The sequence below is a fragment of the Myotis yumanensis genome, unplaced genomic scaffold, assembly GCF_028538775.1.
Source record: "Myotis yumanensis isolate MYYU_CA2020_CCGP unplaced genomic scaffold, mMyoYum1.0.hap1 SCAF_3, whole genome shotgun sequence".
Lineage (NCBI taxonomy): Eukaryota > Metazoa > Chordata > Mammalia > Chiroptera > Vespertilionidae > Myotis > Myotis yumanensis.
In genome coordinates, this window is record NW_027223754.1 from 183,181,351 (window position 1) to 183,200,443 (window position 19,093).

The following is a 19,093-nucleotide window of genomic DNA, read 5'->3' on the forward strand; positions in this document are numbered from 1 at the left end:
AAATTCAGAAGAAATGAATGATTGAAGAAAGGAAGGCCACTGAGAATGGGAGCGGGAACAAGACCCAAAGCACGCGTGAGAGGATCACTTTTCTCCCCTTTCACTTACACGGGTAATAAAGGGTGAATGAAGGATTCAGTATGTTCTCACTCAATGTATTTGATGATCTTAATGAAGTAGGAGTGAAAGGTCATCTTACAAAAGTTAGGAAGCAAGTGTTAAAATAAGAAATTTGAAGGAAGAAGTTCTGAAAACTGTTCAAGGAAGAGATCAAGAATATCTGACATCTCTGATGTACAGTCATGACTTTTCAATGTCACAAATGTACGTGACTGTGACTCTCTCCAGCAGCAATCAGCAGCCTGGGCAAAAGCGCAGGAAGATGAATAGATGAAGATGGTGGTTAATTCCAGCATTTGTGCAATGGGGCAAACCGGCAAAAGTCTTGGAGGTGGTTGTGGGATTAACTGAATTGATGGGCAGTCACTTTGAAGAACATAATAGGATTAGACTTTGGGCTGCTACATTAATGAGATAATGTATCTTAGGCAATATTTTTAATTAAGATTTCTGGCAGCAACCATACTGAGAAACACTTTCAGCAACATTCATTTTTATAGGAGGAATTGGAGAAATCATATACATTTGTCAACAGAAAAAAAAACACACACTTTTTCTAGCAGAAAATATGTTAACTCTTGTTGCATAAAGGAAAATAAGTGACACAGTAGAAATAATATTGAACTATGAGTTGCTAAAGATACAGAGCAGTTCAACTTTTGATTTTATCATAAAAACATCTCTATATATAAAAGCCTAATATGCAAAATGTCCCCGTGGGAGTTCAACCGACCGGGAGTTCGATCACTCGCTATAACGTGTGCTGACCACCAGAGGGTGGCACGGAATGAAGGGAGGCTCTGGCTGGCAGCCAGCAGCCGGCAGCCACTAGGGACCCTACCTGTGCACGATTTTGTGCACTGGGCCTCTAGTAGACTATAATATTAAATCCTAAAACCATGAGCTCAAGGTCAAAGGAGTGATGATACTTTTTTTTAATGACTAAATTTAATGAAAAGCATTTCCCAAGCAGGGAAATATTTTAGATGAATGAATGCAAGCCCATTCTAACTCCATATCAGATGCTTTGTGGTATCACCGTGTAAACTGCAATTGAGTTCTAAATAAAGCTTACATCTGCTGAGCACAAATACATGTCCTAGAATTCCTACATGGCTCTGTGTTCTTTATCTGGCAGGTGCATTTTGGAAGATGGCTGATAGAGGGGAGTCCTTACGTGGTGCTCTTTGACATAGGGTTTTCAGCTTGGAATTTGGACAGGTGGAAGGGTGACCTCTGGGAAGCGTGCAGTGTCGGCATTCCTTATCATGACCGAGAAGCCAACGACATGTTGATATTTGGATCTTTAACAGCCTGGTTCTTAAAAGAGGTACAGTTTACTGGATGGTGATACAACAGAGGAGCAACACAATTGTGTTCTGTGCCCAGCATTGTCCAGCAATGACCCCATGACCTTTACATTAAGTAAATTTTGAGATGCTGCCTTTATTGATTGTCCTAGTACATTTCTGAGAAAATGTTCTGCCTTTCTCAAATTAACTATCAGCCTTTGGACTGGGGTAATAATAATGCTTATTAATATATAGAATGATGTGTATAAAATCCAATTATATTTGCTGCTACATAGATGATACTCAACATATGCACAAGAAAAAATAGTATACATCATGCACTATGTATATGAATTATAGATTCAATGGAATAGAAAATAGCTTGAAATATTTGGTTTTGATTATGAATGAGTTCTTGTGTAATTGCAGTGACTTTTAGATATTTTTATCATTCGCTAAGTGCTGAAGTGATCCCAGCAAGTGCTAAGGAGTCCATAGCAGTGAAATATCCCATAGATGAAAAAAAAAGAATATTAGAAACTAGTCCTTTTTATTTATTTTAATATATATTTTTATTGATTTCAGAGAGGAGGGGAGAGGGAGAGAGAAACATCAATGATGAGAAAGAATCATTGATTGCCTGCCTCATGCATGCCCCACACTGGGGGGTCAAACCGGCCACCGGGGCATGTCCCCTGACCAGGAATCGAACCATGCCCTCAGGTTCCTAGGTTGACACTCAACCACTGAGCTGTGGTGGCCAGGCCAAACTAGTCCTTTTTTAAATATACAAATTACTTTATTGATTTCAGAGAGGAAGGGAGAAGGAGAGAGAGATAGAAACAACAATGATGAGAGAGAATCATTGATTGGCTGCCTCCTGCACCCCCCCTACTGGGGAACGAGCCTGCAACCCAGCCATGTGCCCTTGGCCGGAATCGAACCTGGGACCCTTCAGTCTGCAGGCTGACGCTCTATCCACTGAGCCAAGCTGGCTAAGGCCAAACTAGTCCTTTTTAAGTGAGCCAAGCCTGCACTCTCCTAAGTCCTCCAAGCTTGGCAGTAAGATTTCTTCACCTTCTTTGCATTACCTCAAGACGATGATGCTTAACCTGAAAATTAGATGGTGAAGAAAGAGCATCCCTAGCAAAGTGGGGTGTGGTCTAAAGCCAAATCACAGATCTATATGTTGGGAGTGGGTTCCATCTGGCCAGTCTTTCTTACTGATTGAATCATAGTCCAATAGCCATAAAGGGCTGCCTCAAAGTAAAGGAGGGTGGCGAAGCAGTCCTATTGCTTTGTGTTGGTGACAGAATAGGAGGAGGGTGAGGGTGCTGGCAGATCTGGGCTAATAACCAATATGAAATCTTGTTTTAGTACCTGTTAGTGTCTTTGTCTGCAAACTGCCTCCCCGAGCCACTGCCCCCAGGGCGGAAATCAGCCTCAAGTGTGCGTGTGTGTACATGTGTGTGTATCTGCTGTCATCCTTCTGTTAAAGGGAATACAAGGGAGAGAAGCAAGAAAGTAAGAGCTCAACTTCCTCTAAAGTAAAGCAGTTCTGGAAACTGAGATTGTGTTTTGTTCAAAGGGTAAACAAAGACACTGAAAAAATCCCAAGGCTTTTCTGGGCAAGTCCTGTTTCTGCTGTCACCTGCTTCTGCTGCATCATTGATCTGTGCTGTTCATACCTGTGAAAACCTTTGTGAAGAGCAGATACTTTATTTTTATTTTTGTTAATTCTCTCTGGAGGATAATTTTTCCATTGACTTTTTAAAGAGAGTGGAAGGGAGGGAAGGGAAAGAAACTGAGGGGGGGAAAAGGGGGGGGGGGAGAGAGAGAGAGAGAGAGAGAGAGAGAAGAGATAGACATGCTGATTGGTTGCCTTCCAGAGGTGATGACCAGGACTGGAAGGTCGAGGGCCAATGCTCTAACCACTAAACAACACTGGCCAGGGTAAGAACAGATACTTGCAAATACAAAGGTTTTAGCTTAAGTCAATGGTTCTCAAATAGTATTTCCCGGACCAGCTGGTGTTGCTCAGTGGTTGAGCATGGACCTATGAACCAAGAGGACATGGTTCCATTCCCTGTCAGGGCACATGCCTGGGTTGCCGACTAGATCTCCAGTAGGAGGCGTGCAGGAGGCAGTTGATCAATGATTCTCTCCCATCATTGATGTTTCTATCTCTCTCTCTCTCTCTCGCCCTCTCTGAAATTAATTAAAAAATAAAATAAGAGTATTTCCTGGACCATCAGTAGCAGCATCACTTGCGAACTTGTAAGAAATGAAAATTATTGCCCTCCAGCCCAGAATCATTGAATTAGATGACCTGGGGATGAGACCCAGATGTCAGTGCTTAACAAGCCTTCCAGGTGACCTGAGGTAGGTAGGCTAAGTGTGAGGACCGCTGGGCTTTACGCCGCTGAGTCCTATAAAACACTCTTGCTAAGTCTGCCTGCTTCATGTATAGATCCCTTCAAATTGAGCTAAAACTTACAGGCACGATAACTTTCCTGATGCTGTGGGCCACGAGTAAGATCAACTTTCACCGACAGCTTTTCTAAATGCTTCCTTCCGGATGTAGGTGACAGACCACGCAGACGGTAAACACGTCATTACCCAATTCCACGAATGGCAGGCCGGAACCGGACTCATCCTTTCTCGAGCCAGGAAACTTCCTATCGCTACAATTTTTACCACTCACGCCACACTGCTTGGGAGGTATCTCTGCGCCGCAAACATCGATTTCTACAACCATCTTGATGAGGTAAATAGTCGGTAAAGAGTCCTACTACCTTCCCCCTCACCACCTTTTTTTCTGATCCTGGAAGCTGAAGGATGAGAAGTATTGATCTTGACATTTCATCTGCCAGCCAGATGGCAGCAATGCCCTTTCAACTAATCAATATGCATGACAAAGCCGCCCCTTTGACAGAGAGGCGGTGTGTGTCTACTTTGGAGCAATAGACCCAAGATTCAAAGGCGTGGGGGTGGGGAGGTAAGACTGTGGACACAGGTTGGGCTCCTGACTACCTTGGAGCTTGGGAAATGCTGCGAGGATCCTGTATCACACACACCTCTGAGTGGCAGGTAGAGAGCCAGGATTCTAGACATACAGCTTGCACCATGAGCCTTACTTCCTCTATCTCCCAAGTGAAAAAATGGTCAGATTTCTCCTGTAACTCTGCAATGCATAGGTGGGGTTTTTATCGGGGTCAAATAAGACGGAAGGTATTAAAAACAGGGATGTGGATCCTTGGTGACCAGTTATGACCCAAGGTCATTGTTTTGACTTCTTCCTTCTATTTCCCACCAGTTAAATCAGATTAAAGTATGTCTTTTACATCACCTGCCAATAATATCAACAAGGCATGCGCATACCACTAAGTCAGGGGGTTTGTAGATTTGGTTTCTCTATTGCCAATCAAATCAATTTACTATCTTAGAAGTTCTGTTTTACTGTCAGGAAAATGAGTACGTCGGAAAGTTGATTTCTAAAGACTTTCCAGTTTTAAAAAAGTGCTAGGATTCTATGAAATAGTGTGTGTGTGTCTGTGTGTAGTCCTATATAATAAAAGTGTAACATGCAAATTGACTGAACGGCTGAACAACTGGTCGCTATGAGGCACACTGACCACCAGGGGGCAGACGCTCAACATAGGAGCTGCTCCCTGGTGGTCAGTGTGCTCCCACAGGGGGAGCGCTGCTCAGCCAGAAGCCAGGCTCATGTCTGGCAAGCGCAGAGGCAGTGGCGGGAGCCTCTCCTGCCTCCACTGCAGGCAGGCAGTAAGAAGTGAGGGGTCCTGGACTGTGAGAGCTCCGGACTGCAGAGGGATGTCTGAGGGATGTCTGACTGCTGGCAGGCAGACATCCCCCAAGGTGTCCCAGACTAAGAGAGGGCGCAGGCCGGTCTGGGGGACCCCTCCACCCCAGTGCACAAATCTCATTCACTGGGCTTCTGGTACATAAATGGTTGTGACAAGTTATACTACTATCTCAAAGACACTTGGACATTGAATGCAGAAAAGTTTTTTTCTGACAAACTTCAACATTTGCAAAGCAATGAATAATCCTAAAGAGAGTTGACCTATAAAAAGGTCAACCTTCTCTAAAGGTCTCTAACTTTAAGCATAAGATGTACATTTAAAATAAAGTCACCACAAGATTCAGAAAGTCAGGAGAGCTGGGAAATTTTTTAATGGCATATGATATTGGTAGACTAATAAGGGCAAACCAGTGATCTGTGGTAAGCTCACCAACCATGTTTCCTGGAGAAGGGCAGACTCTGATTTTTGTGAAAGAGAAAATGTTAGAGAGGCATATCAAGTATTTTATTGTAGAATTCTTAAGAGCATTATATAATTAAGGAAAACAACTAAGAATATACTTCAGCTATTGTTTTTTTAAGGAACAAATGCATGGTAGTATATATAGTTATATATAACAACTTTATCCTCTTGATAAAGGTCAGTATTTATATCATACAATCTTCAAATAGGATTATATATTCCTCAACTTAAAGCCCCTCGCTGGTTGAAGTAAGACCCCAGTCCATTGTTCTAGTAAAATGCCCTGCCCAGCAGAGTCACTGGTAAACAACAAGTAGTCAAGAACTAGATTTTGAGTTAAATTCATAACCATTTCTTACAGAAAAAGCACACCCTCTAATCATTTTCCATAGTAGACTCCTCCCCATGCTCACATTGGGTTTAGAATTTGGGTGATACATAAAAAAATACCAAATTATATACATGGAAAGTTTTTAAAAGTTCAACATAAGAAATGAGTCAGAATTTAGTCTTTGAAACAAGACCCAAGATCTGCCTCAGTACGTTCTGGCTCAGGCAGATGAACATGGGGTAGGAGCAGGGAGATAAGAAGAAAAATAAAAGTATTCAACTTCTCTAAAACCAGAAAGATAAAACTACTTTCTCAAATAGTAATTGATAACTGAAAACATTTTTTGTTACTAGCCAATTCACAAAGATTTTGAAGTTGGTTTAAGTTTTTAGTTAAGTTTATTAGTTGAAAGAGCATTCCAACCATTCTAGCCAGCATATGAATTTCTGAGACTCTTCAAGATATATATATATATATTTTTAAAATATATTTTATTGATTTTTTACAGTATTTTATTGATTTTTTACAGAGAGGAAGGGAGAGAGATAGAGAGTTAGAAACATCGATGAGAGAGAAACATCGATCAGCTGCCTCCTGCACATCTCCCACTGGGGATGTGCCCGCAACCCAGGTACATGCCCTTGACCGGAATCGAACCTGGGACCTTTCAGTCCGCAGGCCGACGCTCTATCCACTGAGCCAAACCGGCTTCGGCTCAAGATATTTTTTAAATTTATTCTTATTAGTCCAGTAATGGGTCAACTTTTCCCTCCACTAAAATAGCTAGATAACTAGGAAGGAGTTGGGGGAGGTTGGAGAGGGTGAAAGGAGGATAAATGGTGATGGCAGGAGGTTGACTTGGAGTGGGGAACACACAATATAACATACAGATGATGTATTCTAGAATTGTACACCTGAAACCTATATAATTTTATTAATCAATATCACCTCAATACATTCAATGAAATAAAATAGCTAGACAACTAATGCTTTTAAAAAAGTTTTTTTAGGTTTTGGCTTCTCTTTTTATAATAGCAACAGAATTTCCTTGATAGAAAAGAGGACATTGCTGTTTGGGATTAGAAACTTGTGAAGGAAGCCAACTGGTACACAATGGTCTCATGGATTTTAACTCTCTCCTCTGACCAAGTTTTAAACTAGTGAACTTTAATTATAAGGTTACCCTTCACTGTAACCTTATACCTCATTCTTTGTTCTTTTATACACATTATCTAGAATACAACAAAAGGCTATGAGATATAAAAAAACACAGGGAAGGAAGTTCCACTGTCAAAGGAACCAGGCCCAGATATGTTTTAGATGTTGGAATGACCAGACAGAGACTTTAACATGCTGTCATGAATATGGGGGAAAGTAGACAGTGTAAATAGATAGGGTTGCTGTGAAACCTATGGGTGTGACCAGGCATACATACTACAGGGCTAAAAGATAAGGGGCCCCCTGGGGCCAGGAAAGGACAGAAATATGCACAAGTGCCTCTCTTCACCTTTGCGTACTTGGTCTACTCACTTAGAAAACCTATCATCCCATCTCTACATGTCTAAATATTAAACACTGCCCCATATATGAAATCGTATTATTTCTAACAACAACAATGAATAATAACAACAGTTAAAGTTCTTGAGCACTTTCTATGTGTGAGGAACTTTTATAAATATTTGACTTGTTACCTCATTTGCTCTTTACAAAAGCTCAGTGAGATAGGATACATTCTTTTCCAGAGTTATTTTTCTTAAACATAGGCTGTCTTTACCTTATCTCTAAACAAGCCCATTCAGTCTTGCCATTGTATACAGGACAAAGGCTAAATTTCTAGTCTCATCTTCAGGAAATTCTGGGGTCTGGCCCTATTATATCCTACCAGGATGTCACCCTACTATGTCTCCTACATTCTACACCCAATGCCACAGTCACACCATACATTTTGCTATTTTCTGCAAATTTCATTTGACTTAGTATACTTGTTTGTTAGGGCAGGTAATTTTTCAGCCTAAAATAATCTTTCCCCAAATTAAACTTTCATGTCCAAGTGCTATTTTATGCATAACTCATGGTTCTTATCCCTAAAAATCTTACATTCTAGAGGTGATATTGACAATATGAACACTTATATAGTACTAGAGGCCTGATGCATGAAATTCGTGCACTGAGGGGGGGGGGTCCCTCAGCCCAGCCTGCACCCTCTCATAGTCCAAGACCCCTAGGGGGATGTCCACCTGCCAGCTTAGGCCCAACCCCCCCCCCCCCCACCCCACCCCTGGGTATCAGGCCTAAGCCAGCAGTCAGATACATCCTCTCGCAGTCCGGATCCCCTCGCTCCTTACCACCTGCCTGAAGTGGAGACAGGAATGTCTCCCTCCACTGCTGCTGCGCTCGCCACCCATGAGCCTGGCTGAGCAGTGCTCCCCCTGTGGGAGCACACTGACCACCAGGGCACAGCTCCTGTGTTGAGTGTCTGCCCCTTGGTGGTCAGTGTATGTCATAGTGACCAGTCAATCCGCTGTCCAGTTGATTTGCATAGTAGGGTTTTATTATATAGGATGAGATACTTTTCCTATTCTGTTCTGATCTTATGCCTTACTCAGGCACTTACTCATTTCCGCCTGATTTTTACTCATTTGCTCACTAAGTTATAGGCTCTTTGAAGGTAACAGAAACTCATAAATTATTCCACAAATATTGGTTGAATGAGAGATTGGTTGAATAAATAAGACCAGCCATAAAAAGCTTTTAAGAAAAACTTCTGCTGATTCAAGGATACCATATAGAGAGAACCCTGGTTCAAACCATTTCAGAAAGATGTTTGTAAATATTACAGTCAAGAGAGACTATTCTAAGAATTATCTTGTTCTAATCTTTAGAATCATCTAATAAATCTTTTGTTAGTATTTTCCTCTATATGGTGCAGTATTTACTGGGACTGACTTGTTGATTGAGTTAGAGACTAAATGGCATAAAAGCAGGGGAGAGCACAAGTTTGCAGTCAGACTGATTTGGATCAACAGGACTCTGCTAAGATATGAATATTACATTGAGCAAGTTCTTTAAACTTTAGAAATTTTGATCCCCCCTCTATAAAATGAAGACAAAATAAGTTTCTCAGTGGTTTATGAGGATTAAATATGATGTCCTGCTTAGAAGAATGTCTGATACATAGTGTTGAAAAGCTTCTAATATGAAAAGTGCATTGCTGATACAAGGCCAGAAACTATATAGCTTTTTCTCTTAGACACTGCTACTTCCATATGCAACTATCTACACTAATAAAAGAGAAACATGGTAATTGGCGTACAACTGCTACCCTTCCCATTGGCTAATAAGCATATCCTTATGCAAATTAACTGTCAGCCAAGATGGCGGCCGGCAGCCAGGCAGCTGGAAGCGAACATGAGGCTTGCTTGCTCCAGTGACTGCAGACTCCAACGTTCCCCGCCTGACTTGCCGGCCTCTGAGTTGCAACTCTAAGCAACTATGTACTATGTTGTGTAGGAGCTAAACAAAACCCCAGAAACCAGCTTTCAGCCTGCCGGGATCTCAGAGCTGAAATTATACATTGTTTTGATTATAGAACGGCAAACAAACCAGATACGAAGCCTCAGAGCTACAGCCAGAGCTAAAGCTGGCCCAAAATAAAATAAAAAAAAGAGAAAAAAAAAGGAGTGGTTGGGAGCTTCAGTCAACAACCGCCAGCCTGAAAGCAGCCCTCAGCCCCTCACCCAGACTGGCCAGGCACCCCAGTGGGGACCCCCACCCTGAAGGGTGTGTGACCAGCTGCAAACAGCCATCATCCCCTCATCCAGGCTGGCCAGGTACCCCAGTGGGGACCCCCACCCTGATCCAGGACACCCTTCAGTGCAAACCAGCCGGCCCCCAGGCCTCTATCCTATATAGTAAAAGGGTAATATGCCTCCCAGCACCGGGATCAGCGGAGCCGCGAGGCCTCTTGGCACCAGATCAGCTTGACAGGGGGCAGTGCCCAAGCCCCCTGATCACCCTGCAGCTCTGTGTGTGACAGGGGGCGGGGCCACAACCTCCCTATCCGCTCTGCTCTGTTCGTGACAGGGGAAGGCGCCCCAACCCCCTCATGGGCCCTGCTCTGTGTGTGATGGGGTAGAGCCATAACCTCCCCATCGGCCCTGCCCTGAGTGTGACAGTGGCGGCGCCCCAACCCCCTGATCGGCCCTGCTCTGTGGGTGATAGAGGGCGGCGCCCCAACCCCCTGATCCGCCCTGCTCTGTGTGTGACAGGGGGTGGTGCCCTAACTCCCCTATCGGCCCTACTCTGTGTGTGACAGAGGGGAGCTCCCCAACCCCCTGTTGGGCCCTGCTCTGTGCATGACACGGGGCAGCGCCCTAACCCCCTGATTGGCCCTGCTCTGTGTGTGACAGGGGGTGGCACCGAAACCTCCCCATCGACCCTGCCTTGAGTGTGACAGGGGGCGGTGCCCCAACCCCCCAATCGGCCCCACCCTGAGCATGACTGAGGGTGACATTGCAACCTCCCGATCTGCCCTGCTTTGTACATGACAGGGGGCGGCGCCCCAACTCCCCAATCAACCCTGCTCTGAGCCCGACCAGGAGCTGCACCTAGGGATTGGGCCTGCCCTCTGCCACCCAGGAGCAGGCCTAAGTCAGCAGGTCATTATCTCCTGAGGGGTCCCAGACTGCGAGAGGGCACAGGCCGGGCTGAGGGAACCCCCCCCCCACCCCCCCCAGTGCACAAATTTTTGTGTACCGGGCCTCTAGTATTAGAAATAATATTCAGTAACTAAGCCAAATGGCAAAAGCTCGCAACTGTTGCCAACTATTTAATTGTGGGGGGTTGGCTTATTGTGCATATATTTTTAAGTTAAGATACCCAGAATAATGAATATTCTGACTGGCTTGATAGAATGATTACACAATCTATCACACTATCTAATTAATATAACTGTACACCCTTGAAATTATATAGTGGTAGGACTACAATAGTCATGGAAAAACATTTGTCTTTTCTTTGTCAGGCTTCCTTTCAGTGATTTAAGGATAATAATAATTAACCCAATTTTTGTATCAAGTTTAATGTCAGCTTTACTTCATTGTTCATGGGCAAAAACATGATAAGGACCTTGGGGAAAGAAATTAGCTCAGTATTTATAAAATGTGGGATAAATAAAAGTATAATTGAAATGCCAAAGAAAATCAAGATTTCTATGTGATTATAACAAAGTGGAAATGTCATTTACTCAGGGGTTTACATAGCAGTTTTGAAGCAGAAATGAAGTAAGCAACACCTGTGTAAGCATAAGTAGCTCTGCACTTAGTAATGGGATTAAATACAAATGTTCATTACTTTTTAGTGGGCATAAAATTTCACATGGCTTTTGGGGAGCACAATAGGAAAAATGTGTGATTTTGTTTTGCTTGTGTGGAAGAATCAGTGTACGCAAATGGACATGTGCTCGTGGTTTTTTTGTGTGTTTTTTTATTTTATTTTTATTTTTTGTGCTTGTGTTTTGTTTTGAACAGTTTGACATAGACAAAGAGGCTGGGGAAAGGCAGATCTACCACCGGTACTGCATGGAGCGGGCCTCCGTCCATTGTGCGCATGTGTTCACCACAGTTTCTGAAATAACAGCGATAGAGGCAGAACACATGCTGAAGAGAAAGCCTGGTAATGCTGACCCCTCAGTTTGTCACTGATCTTTCCATTCCAAATGACAAGAGAGCATGAGAACTTTGGTTCAAACAAACAAACAAAAAGCATAAAACAGTAGAGGGGGAAAAAAAAGGTTTTTGCCACTGGAAATGCAAATGAGAGCACCGACTCCATTGGTTGTTACAAGGATTTAATGAGTTACATTGTGAAGCATTGCGAGCTGTGCCTGGTGCATAGTAAGCAATGAAACTATAACAATCGTCATTATTCCTTTTAACTCTACTATGTCACTGAACCAATGTTATTTTGGTCATGCACTCCTCGTTTCCTATTTCTACAATTTTTTGTGAACATTTATGAATTTTCAATTCTATGATGGTCATAACCTGGAAATGTTAATAGAATCAAACTTTACATAAATTTAAATACACTGTTTCTCTACAATGATATCCTCTCTCAAAAGAACATTTTCATAACTATTTTATTTTTGCTTTTCCAGATGTAGTTACTCCAAATGGCTTGAATGTTAAGAAATTTTCAGCAATGCATGAGTTTCAAAATCTACATGCAATGTACAAGGCTAGGATACAAGAATTTGTTCGGGGTCATTTTTATGGGTATGTGTTTTTCTTTCTTAAAAAAAATTAGGGTGCAATGTTAGGGATCTCTGGTATAGAGAAAACAGTGTTGTTACAGTACATGTTTATCTTTCCCATCCCCTTTGTACTTTAACAGGATTCCTGTGTACATTTTGTTGCTGGTGCTTTCTTTCATTTGAAACTGTTTTGTTTTGTTTTAGTCATCTGGACTTTGATCTTGAAAAAACTTTGTTCTTTTTCATTGCTGGGAGGTATGAATTTTCAAACAAAGGAGCTGACATCTTCCTAGAGTCCTTATCCAGGCTCAATTTCCTGCTGAGGGTAAGAAAGCTCTACAATGTTATATCATGTTTCCTGTGCTATGGCTTCCATAGACTTTTTTTTCCCTTTTTTATTGTTTAAAGTATTACAAATAGTAGAACATATGTCTCCTTTTCTCCCTATTGACTTCTCCCTGGCCTCTCCCCTCCAACCCTCCCCCCATCCCCCGTCCCCGGCATATGCCCTCACCTCGCTAGTGTCTGTGTCCATGAATACAAGTCATTTGGTTGATGTGGTTGATCTCTTACCCCCTCCCTTGCCTTCCTGCTGAAGTTTGACAGTTTGTTCAATGCTTTGTTGTTTCTGTATCTATTTTTGTTCATCAGTTTATGATGTTCACTATATTCCACAAATGAGTGAGATCATGTGATGTTTATCTTTCTCTGACTGGCTTATTTTGCTTAGCATAATGCTCTCCAGTTCCATCCATGCTGTTGCAAATGGTAAGAATTCCTTCTTTTTTACCACAGCGTAATATTCCATTGTGTAGATGTACCACAGTTTTCTAATCCACTCATCTGCTGATGGGCACTTAGGCTGTTTCCAAATCTTAGGTATTGTAAATTGTGCTGCTATGAAATAAAAAGCTTCTGTACAGCAAAAGAAACCACTAACAAAACAACAAGAAATCCCATTGCATGGGAGAACATATTTGCCAATGTTATCACTGATAAGGGTTTAATCTCCAACATTTATAGGGAATTCATACAACTTAACAAAAGGAAGATAAACAATCCAATCAAAAAATGGGCAAAGGACCTAAATAGACAATTTTTGAAAGAGGACATACAGAAGGCCAAGAGACATATGAAAAGATGCTCAAAGTCACTAATCATCCAAGAGATGCAAATCAAAACAACAATGAGGTACCATCTCACACCTGTCAGACTGGCTATCATCAACAAATCAACAAAGGACAAGTGCTGGAGAGGATGTGGAGAAAAAGGAACCCTCCTGCACTGCTGGTGGGAATGCAGACTGGTGCAGCCACTATGGAAGACAGTATGGAGTTTCCTCAAAAAATTAAAAATGGAACTCCCATTTGACCCAGTAACCCCACATCTAGGAATATATCCCAAGAAACTAGAAACACCAATCAGAAAGGATATATGCATCCCTATGTTCATAGCAGCACAATTTACAATAGCTAAGATTTCCATAGACCTTTGAATAGATTGTCAGGCCCTAGAGTGCGAGGCGGCAGATTAGATGGTAAAATGCCCTACACTCAGGAGAAAGTCATTTCTAGATCATATGAGCGTTCATCTGTTCATGATTTGAGTTTATGCTTTCATTCCCATGGCCGTTTGATATGTCATTTCCTTCTGAGAGAGATGCTAGGCCAATAATATTTGAGGGAAGAGGAAAAAAAATCCCACAGATTTTAGAGTCTTAAACTCCAGTTTTAATCTCAGTTTTGCCAATAATCTGTTATAGGAGGTCAGATGTCTGTATGGAACCTCCATGCCTCTCTTCTGATGTCAGTAAAACAAGAAGAGTGACATCTATTGTGCACAGTGATTCCAGGATTGGGTTGAATTGTGCATTTAAAGCACCCAGCACAGTGCCTGCGTCAACAAAACTGCTGACCCTATGCTTGCTTCTTTACCTTCGTGCTAAAAAACCAAAATGCGATATCATGAGAATCAAGAAACTTGACAAAAAATGTAAATAATCTTTTGTGTAAATCAGTATATATAAGCTAAGGGAAAAAAATAGAATAAACCAAAACTAAATCCTCATTAAGTTTCCAATCTTTAAATTTTAAAGAGTGAATTTTGACCCTTTAGTATTAGCTCAAATTTGTATTACTTTCTTAACTACAGAGAAGATTGTGATAACAATATCAATTGGTAGGTATTTTAGGTGATTCATGCCATGAAAATATTTTGTCTGAATTTTAAAATTTTTAATCAACAAACATCTATTGAAAGCCCAATTTAAAATAAATTTTCTGAAAAGGCCTTAGGAAGATGGGTACGATTTTTCTGTGAATCACAAAAAGTATTCTTTTTGCCTAAAGATGTTTTTAAACACTGTTTGTTCAAAATGGAAGGTCCATCTGTCACACGTTTTATTTGATCTTTGGTCATTGATTCTGTTATGTTTTCTGATTCCTCATTAGATGCATAAAAGTGACGTCACAGTGGTGGTGTTTTTCATTATGCCTGCCAAGACAAACAATTTCAATGTGGAAACCCTGAAAGGCCAGGCAGTGCGAAAGCAGCTATGGTAATCTCACGTCTTGTAAATGTTCTCAAGCAAAAACTGCAAAGGGTTATTTTTATGTGCATGGTTTCTGATATATATTCCTGAACTATTTTTTCCTTGAGATTATCATAGCATAAATACTACTTGGTTCTCTTCTCATTGGGCTATGATGCTAGATTAGGTAATGGCTATACAACCGGGTTACAATAAAAATTTTAGAATAGGCTACCATGCGAGGATAAAGCCTCTGTAGAACTCTTTAAAGATGGGTTGAATTTTTAAAAAATTATTATGCAAATAAAAACATGGCAAAGTAAACAAATTAGTATAATGACCTCTTATGTGCCCATAGCCTATATTCAACAATTATCAACACATTCCCAATCTTGTTACATCTATACCTGTATCCACTCCCCGTCCCAGACCTCAGCCCTACCCTGAATATCATCAAGCAAAAAAAAAAAAGTTAAACAATGTAGGCTGGTCAGGGTTCTGCTGCCTCAGCTCTGGAGGTTTTAACTCAAGCCAAATTGGCAAATACAAAGATAATAGAGGAGTCTATACAAAAGAGAACTGTAATTTTAACAATGTACTAACAACAGCATTATCATGATGAATAAAGATGTAAAATTGTGACACTGTTTAAATTATAGATTTTTTCCCCCCCAATCAGGGACATTGCACATTCTGTGAAGGAAAAGTTTGGAAAGAAACTCTATGATGCCTTATTAAGGTAGGTGTTTGGAACACGTACCACCTCAAACATTTGGATGTCACATTCCATCTTAACAGTTTCAGTGGTATAATATATTTATGTTGATCTGAATATAAAGGAATTAATAACCTTTGAAGATGTGTGACATCATATCAGTAGGTTTTCTTTTATCCTTCATCTGACAAACACTTGTAAACAGGTTTTACAAATGGGAACATATTTATATGTGCAAATAGGTTCTAATTCAATGAAAATCTTGTTAAATGTTAGTATGCCAATCTGGAGCTAAGAGTTCATGAGATTTTAAGTCAAAGTATATATTGGCTTAATATATTAATTATGTTGACATATTAAATCAGGATTTAGTTATTAACCAAACATATTAATGAATATTAATTAACATATTAATATTACTGAGCATGTGTTTATTTAATAAATAATAAATAAGATATGTAATTTACAGATATAATAAAGACTAAGTAACAAAATCAAATTTAAATGTATTATAACCTAATAATAATAATAATAAAATACATGATTTTTTTCTGTTATTTGAAAACTATGTTGTCTCCTGACCCATGGTAGTAGGTGAACATCATTTCTCTTTACCAGTAAAAGTATCAACTTATAGATGGACAAGTTATGGCCACTCTAGAATGTAGTACTCAGAAATGGGCAAACAATGAGAGTGTCCCCTGATGGTGAACATGAATGCTATAAAAAATCAATTTTGATTTTTTATGCTATTTTTAAAATCCTCACCTGAGGATATGCTTGTTGATTTTAGAGAGGAAGGGAGGAAGAGAGAGAGAGAGAGAGAGAGAGAGAGAGAGAATATTGAAGTGTGAAGCAAGAATTGGTTGCCTCCTGTATGAGCCCCAGCACTCCAACTGTCTGAGCCACCTGGCTGGAGCAATGCTATCTTTACCAAACTTCTTCACACTTTAGGAATTTATCTGTGAGCTACATCTGGAAACTATATTTACTTTTATTTTTAAAGTGCTTAGAACAGTATCTGACACAAAAGAGCACCGAATTAGTGCCAGTTGTTTTTATTTTTATTATTAACATTGTTTTCCCCACAGAGGAGAAATTCCTGATATGAACAATATTTTGGATCGAGATGATCTAACAATAATGAAAAGAGCCATCTTTTCAACTCAGGTAGTAAAGAAAAAAGTGCCTACCACTTCCCAATGTTAAAATCAATGTATTTTATATTTTATATTTTAATTTATTGGAATGGGCTAATTTGGGGAAATTTTTAAACTCAAGAACTAGAAAGTCATTCTTCTGTATTCACCAAAATGTCAACTTTGTATTCTCTTTTATGAGTGGTTCATAAGAGAGATTGGACACAGGGCTTTTCTTGTATCCAATTTAAAATTATATTTGATATTTACTTAGCAGGGAAGATGCCGTGATCCCAAGGGTAGTTTCCCAGGGCAAGGCTCACCCATTGCATTCTGGGTGTGCTGACCCCTGTGATGCCCCCAAATGTAGAAAACTCAACTGCATAATTTGTGGTAGTGAGGGACTGTGTTTGCACTCTCCCCAGGCACTAATAATAATAATAATAATAATAATTTGTAACCATTGTGTCCAATTGAAAAGAAGTGTATGTGCAATGACAATAAAAACCTAAATTTTTCAAAAAGCATAGAATTTTGAGTTACAGTAGAGAAAACGTGAATGTTTCTTAGACAAGTAGAATCATTGCAAAGAAGAAAAGGTAAGTGTTGTGTTAGGCATACAGCAAACTCTTGTCATAATAGTGAGGGATCAGACACTGGAGACAGCCCCACTAAAGGATTTAAAAGAGGAGCTCCTCATCAATAAAGAAAAATAAAATAAAATAAAATAAAATAAAATAAAATAAAAATAAAAGAGGAGCTCCTCTCAAGGCAAGATTTCAGGACATTTCATATTTTAAGTAAGTCCCAGGAGCAGGCAAGAGGTCTTGGCCTTTTGTATAGTGGCTGCAGGTGAAAAACAAAAGTAGCATGTGTTCACCATATACAAAGGCAGTGCTTGAACCCATTTTCCTCCTCTGAAACACACAAAACTTAGTCATCCTCATTAGTGTCGTCTCAAAAGACTGGAGGAAGGTTGTATGACATGTTGCCAATGACCTATTGTTGAAATTAGTCACACATTAGTTCTTTCCATAATTGACATTTTCTTCCATTACTTCAGCGACAGTCTTTGCCTCCAGTGACCACTCACAACATGATGGATGACTCCACTGACCCCATCCTCAGCACCATTAGACGGATTGGACTTTTCAACAGCCGCACAGACAGAGTTAAGGTAGAACTAATTGTTTCTGTAGGTCACTTCAAGGTGACATAGCATATATTTACTGAGAATTTATTAGAAGCCTCCTTTATTTGTTTTCTAAAGGAGATTAATTTTGTTTCCTCTCTTGGGTAATTAAAATATAATGACTATTTTGCTATCATTCTTGAGAACTGAAGAATGTTTATGGCTTTATGATTCATAATTCTAGCATTTATTTTCACTGTACAATCTGTTAGTAAGCATAAGGTTATCTAATTTTTAATGATTTAAATATTTTCTAAGAATTAATTAACAAATCTCTGAGATTACATGAATTATCTTTGTTTCTTTCTGATAATGTTCAACTTAAAGGCAAAATATGAGAAGTTTCCAGTTTTAAAAAATGTGACTAATGATGTTTTTATGCAATTTTTTATAGACCAATTTGTACTTTTGACTCTTGAGTTTCTACAATGACTAGGCACAATGCTCGATGTATGACTAAGACCTGGTTTCTACCACTGTGATGCCTAAGCTCTCTGATGTTTACTGAGGGCCTATTTGTTGCAGGCATTTGCTAAGTGTGGTTGGCAATGGTGAGCATGTCGACAAATAATTGCTTAACCCTACTCAATTTCATTCACCAGTATTCAAGATCAAGGTGTCAAACATTTACCAATCTTTTCAAAGGTCTCCCTTTCCCTTCTTTCGTTCACCTTTAGCAGATGGCATAACTGAGAATTCAAAAGTATGAACTCCTTCAGTGTCCCTCTATACTGGCCTCAACTATAGATTTTTTTTTACCTATTCTGGGTTCCTTTCCTTGAGGTCCTAAGGATTTTTAAAAGATCTCATTCCCTCTCACATTCGTGGGAAACTTAACCTGTTTACCTTCTCTTACAGTGTAGGCAATAAAAGACAACTCTTTTCCTTGCTGTTGACAAATATTCTTTGAATTTCTCTACATTAAAAAACAACTTTGCCTTAATCTGGTCTCCTTTTGATGTTCTTAAATGTTTCCATCTTTCCTGTTCTGCAAAATTTCTTGGAAAAATAGTCTATTCTTATATTCACTTTTTATCTTTTATTCAGTCCTTGATGTAGACTTGGGTGGATGTAGTGGAAGGAGACAAATTAAGGACTCGCTGCAACAGTACAGGTGAGAGATGATGAGGGCCCCTTACAAAGGCCATGTCAGATGTACTGGAGAGGACGAAACAATGGGAGAGGTGGTGGCACATAGAAAAGATCATACTTAGTGACCAATGGACATTAGA

General features: G+C 40.2%; 1 protein-coding gene and 1 non-coding gene across 2 annotated transcripts in view; both read left to right on the forward strand.

The window, feature by feature from the left end:
• The window catches only part of GYS2 (glycogen synthase 2), a 48,459-nt gene that overhangs the window by 9,830 nt on the left and 19,536 nt on the right, over positions 1-19,093 (forward strand). Inside the window, exons 3-11 of the mRNA XM_070410592.1 lie at positions 1,259-1,450; positions 3,997-4,179; positions 11,561-11,705; positions 12,190-12,307; positions 12,490-12,610; positions 14,736-14,842; positions 15,495-15,554; positions 16,622-16,700; positions 17,733-17,846. Coding sequence (XP_070266693.1) covers positions 1,259-1,450; positions 3,997-4,179; positions 11,561-11,705; positions 12,190-12,307; positions 12,490-12,610; positions 14,736-14,842; positions 15,495-15,554; positions 16,622-16,700; positions 17,733-17,846 — 1,119 coding nt within the window. The remainder of the gene's footprint in view (positions 1-1,258; positions 1,451-3,996; positions 4,180-11,560; positions 11,706-12,189; positions 12,308-12,489; positions 12,611-14,735; positions 14,843-15,494; positions 15,555-16,621; positions 16,701-17,732; positions 17,847-19,093) is intronic.
• LOC139007920 (U1 spliceosomal RNA) lies at positions 16,932-17,094 on the forward strand. The gene has a single exon (XR_011471046.1). It is a non-coding gene; the product is annotated as a U1 spliceosomal RNA (small nuclear RNA).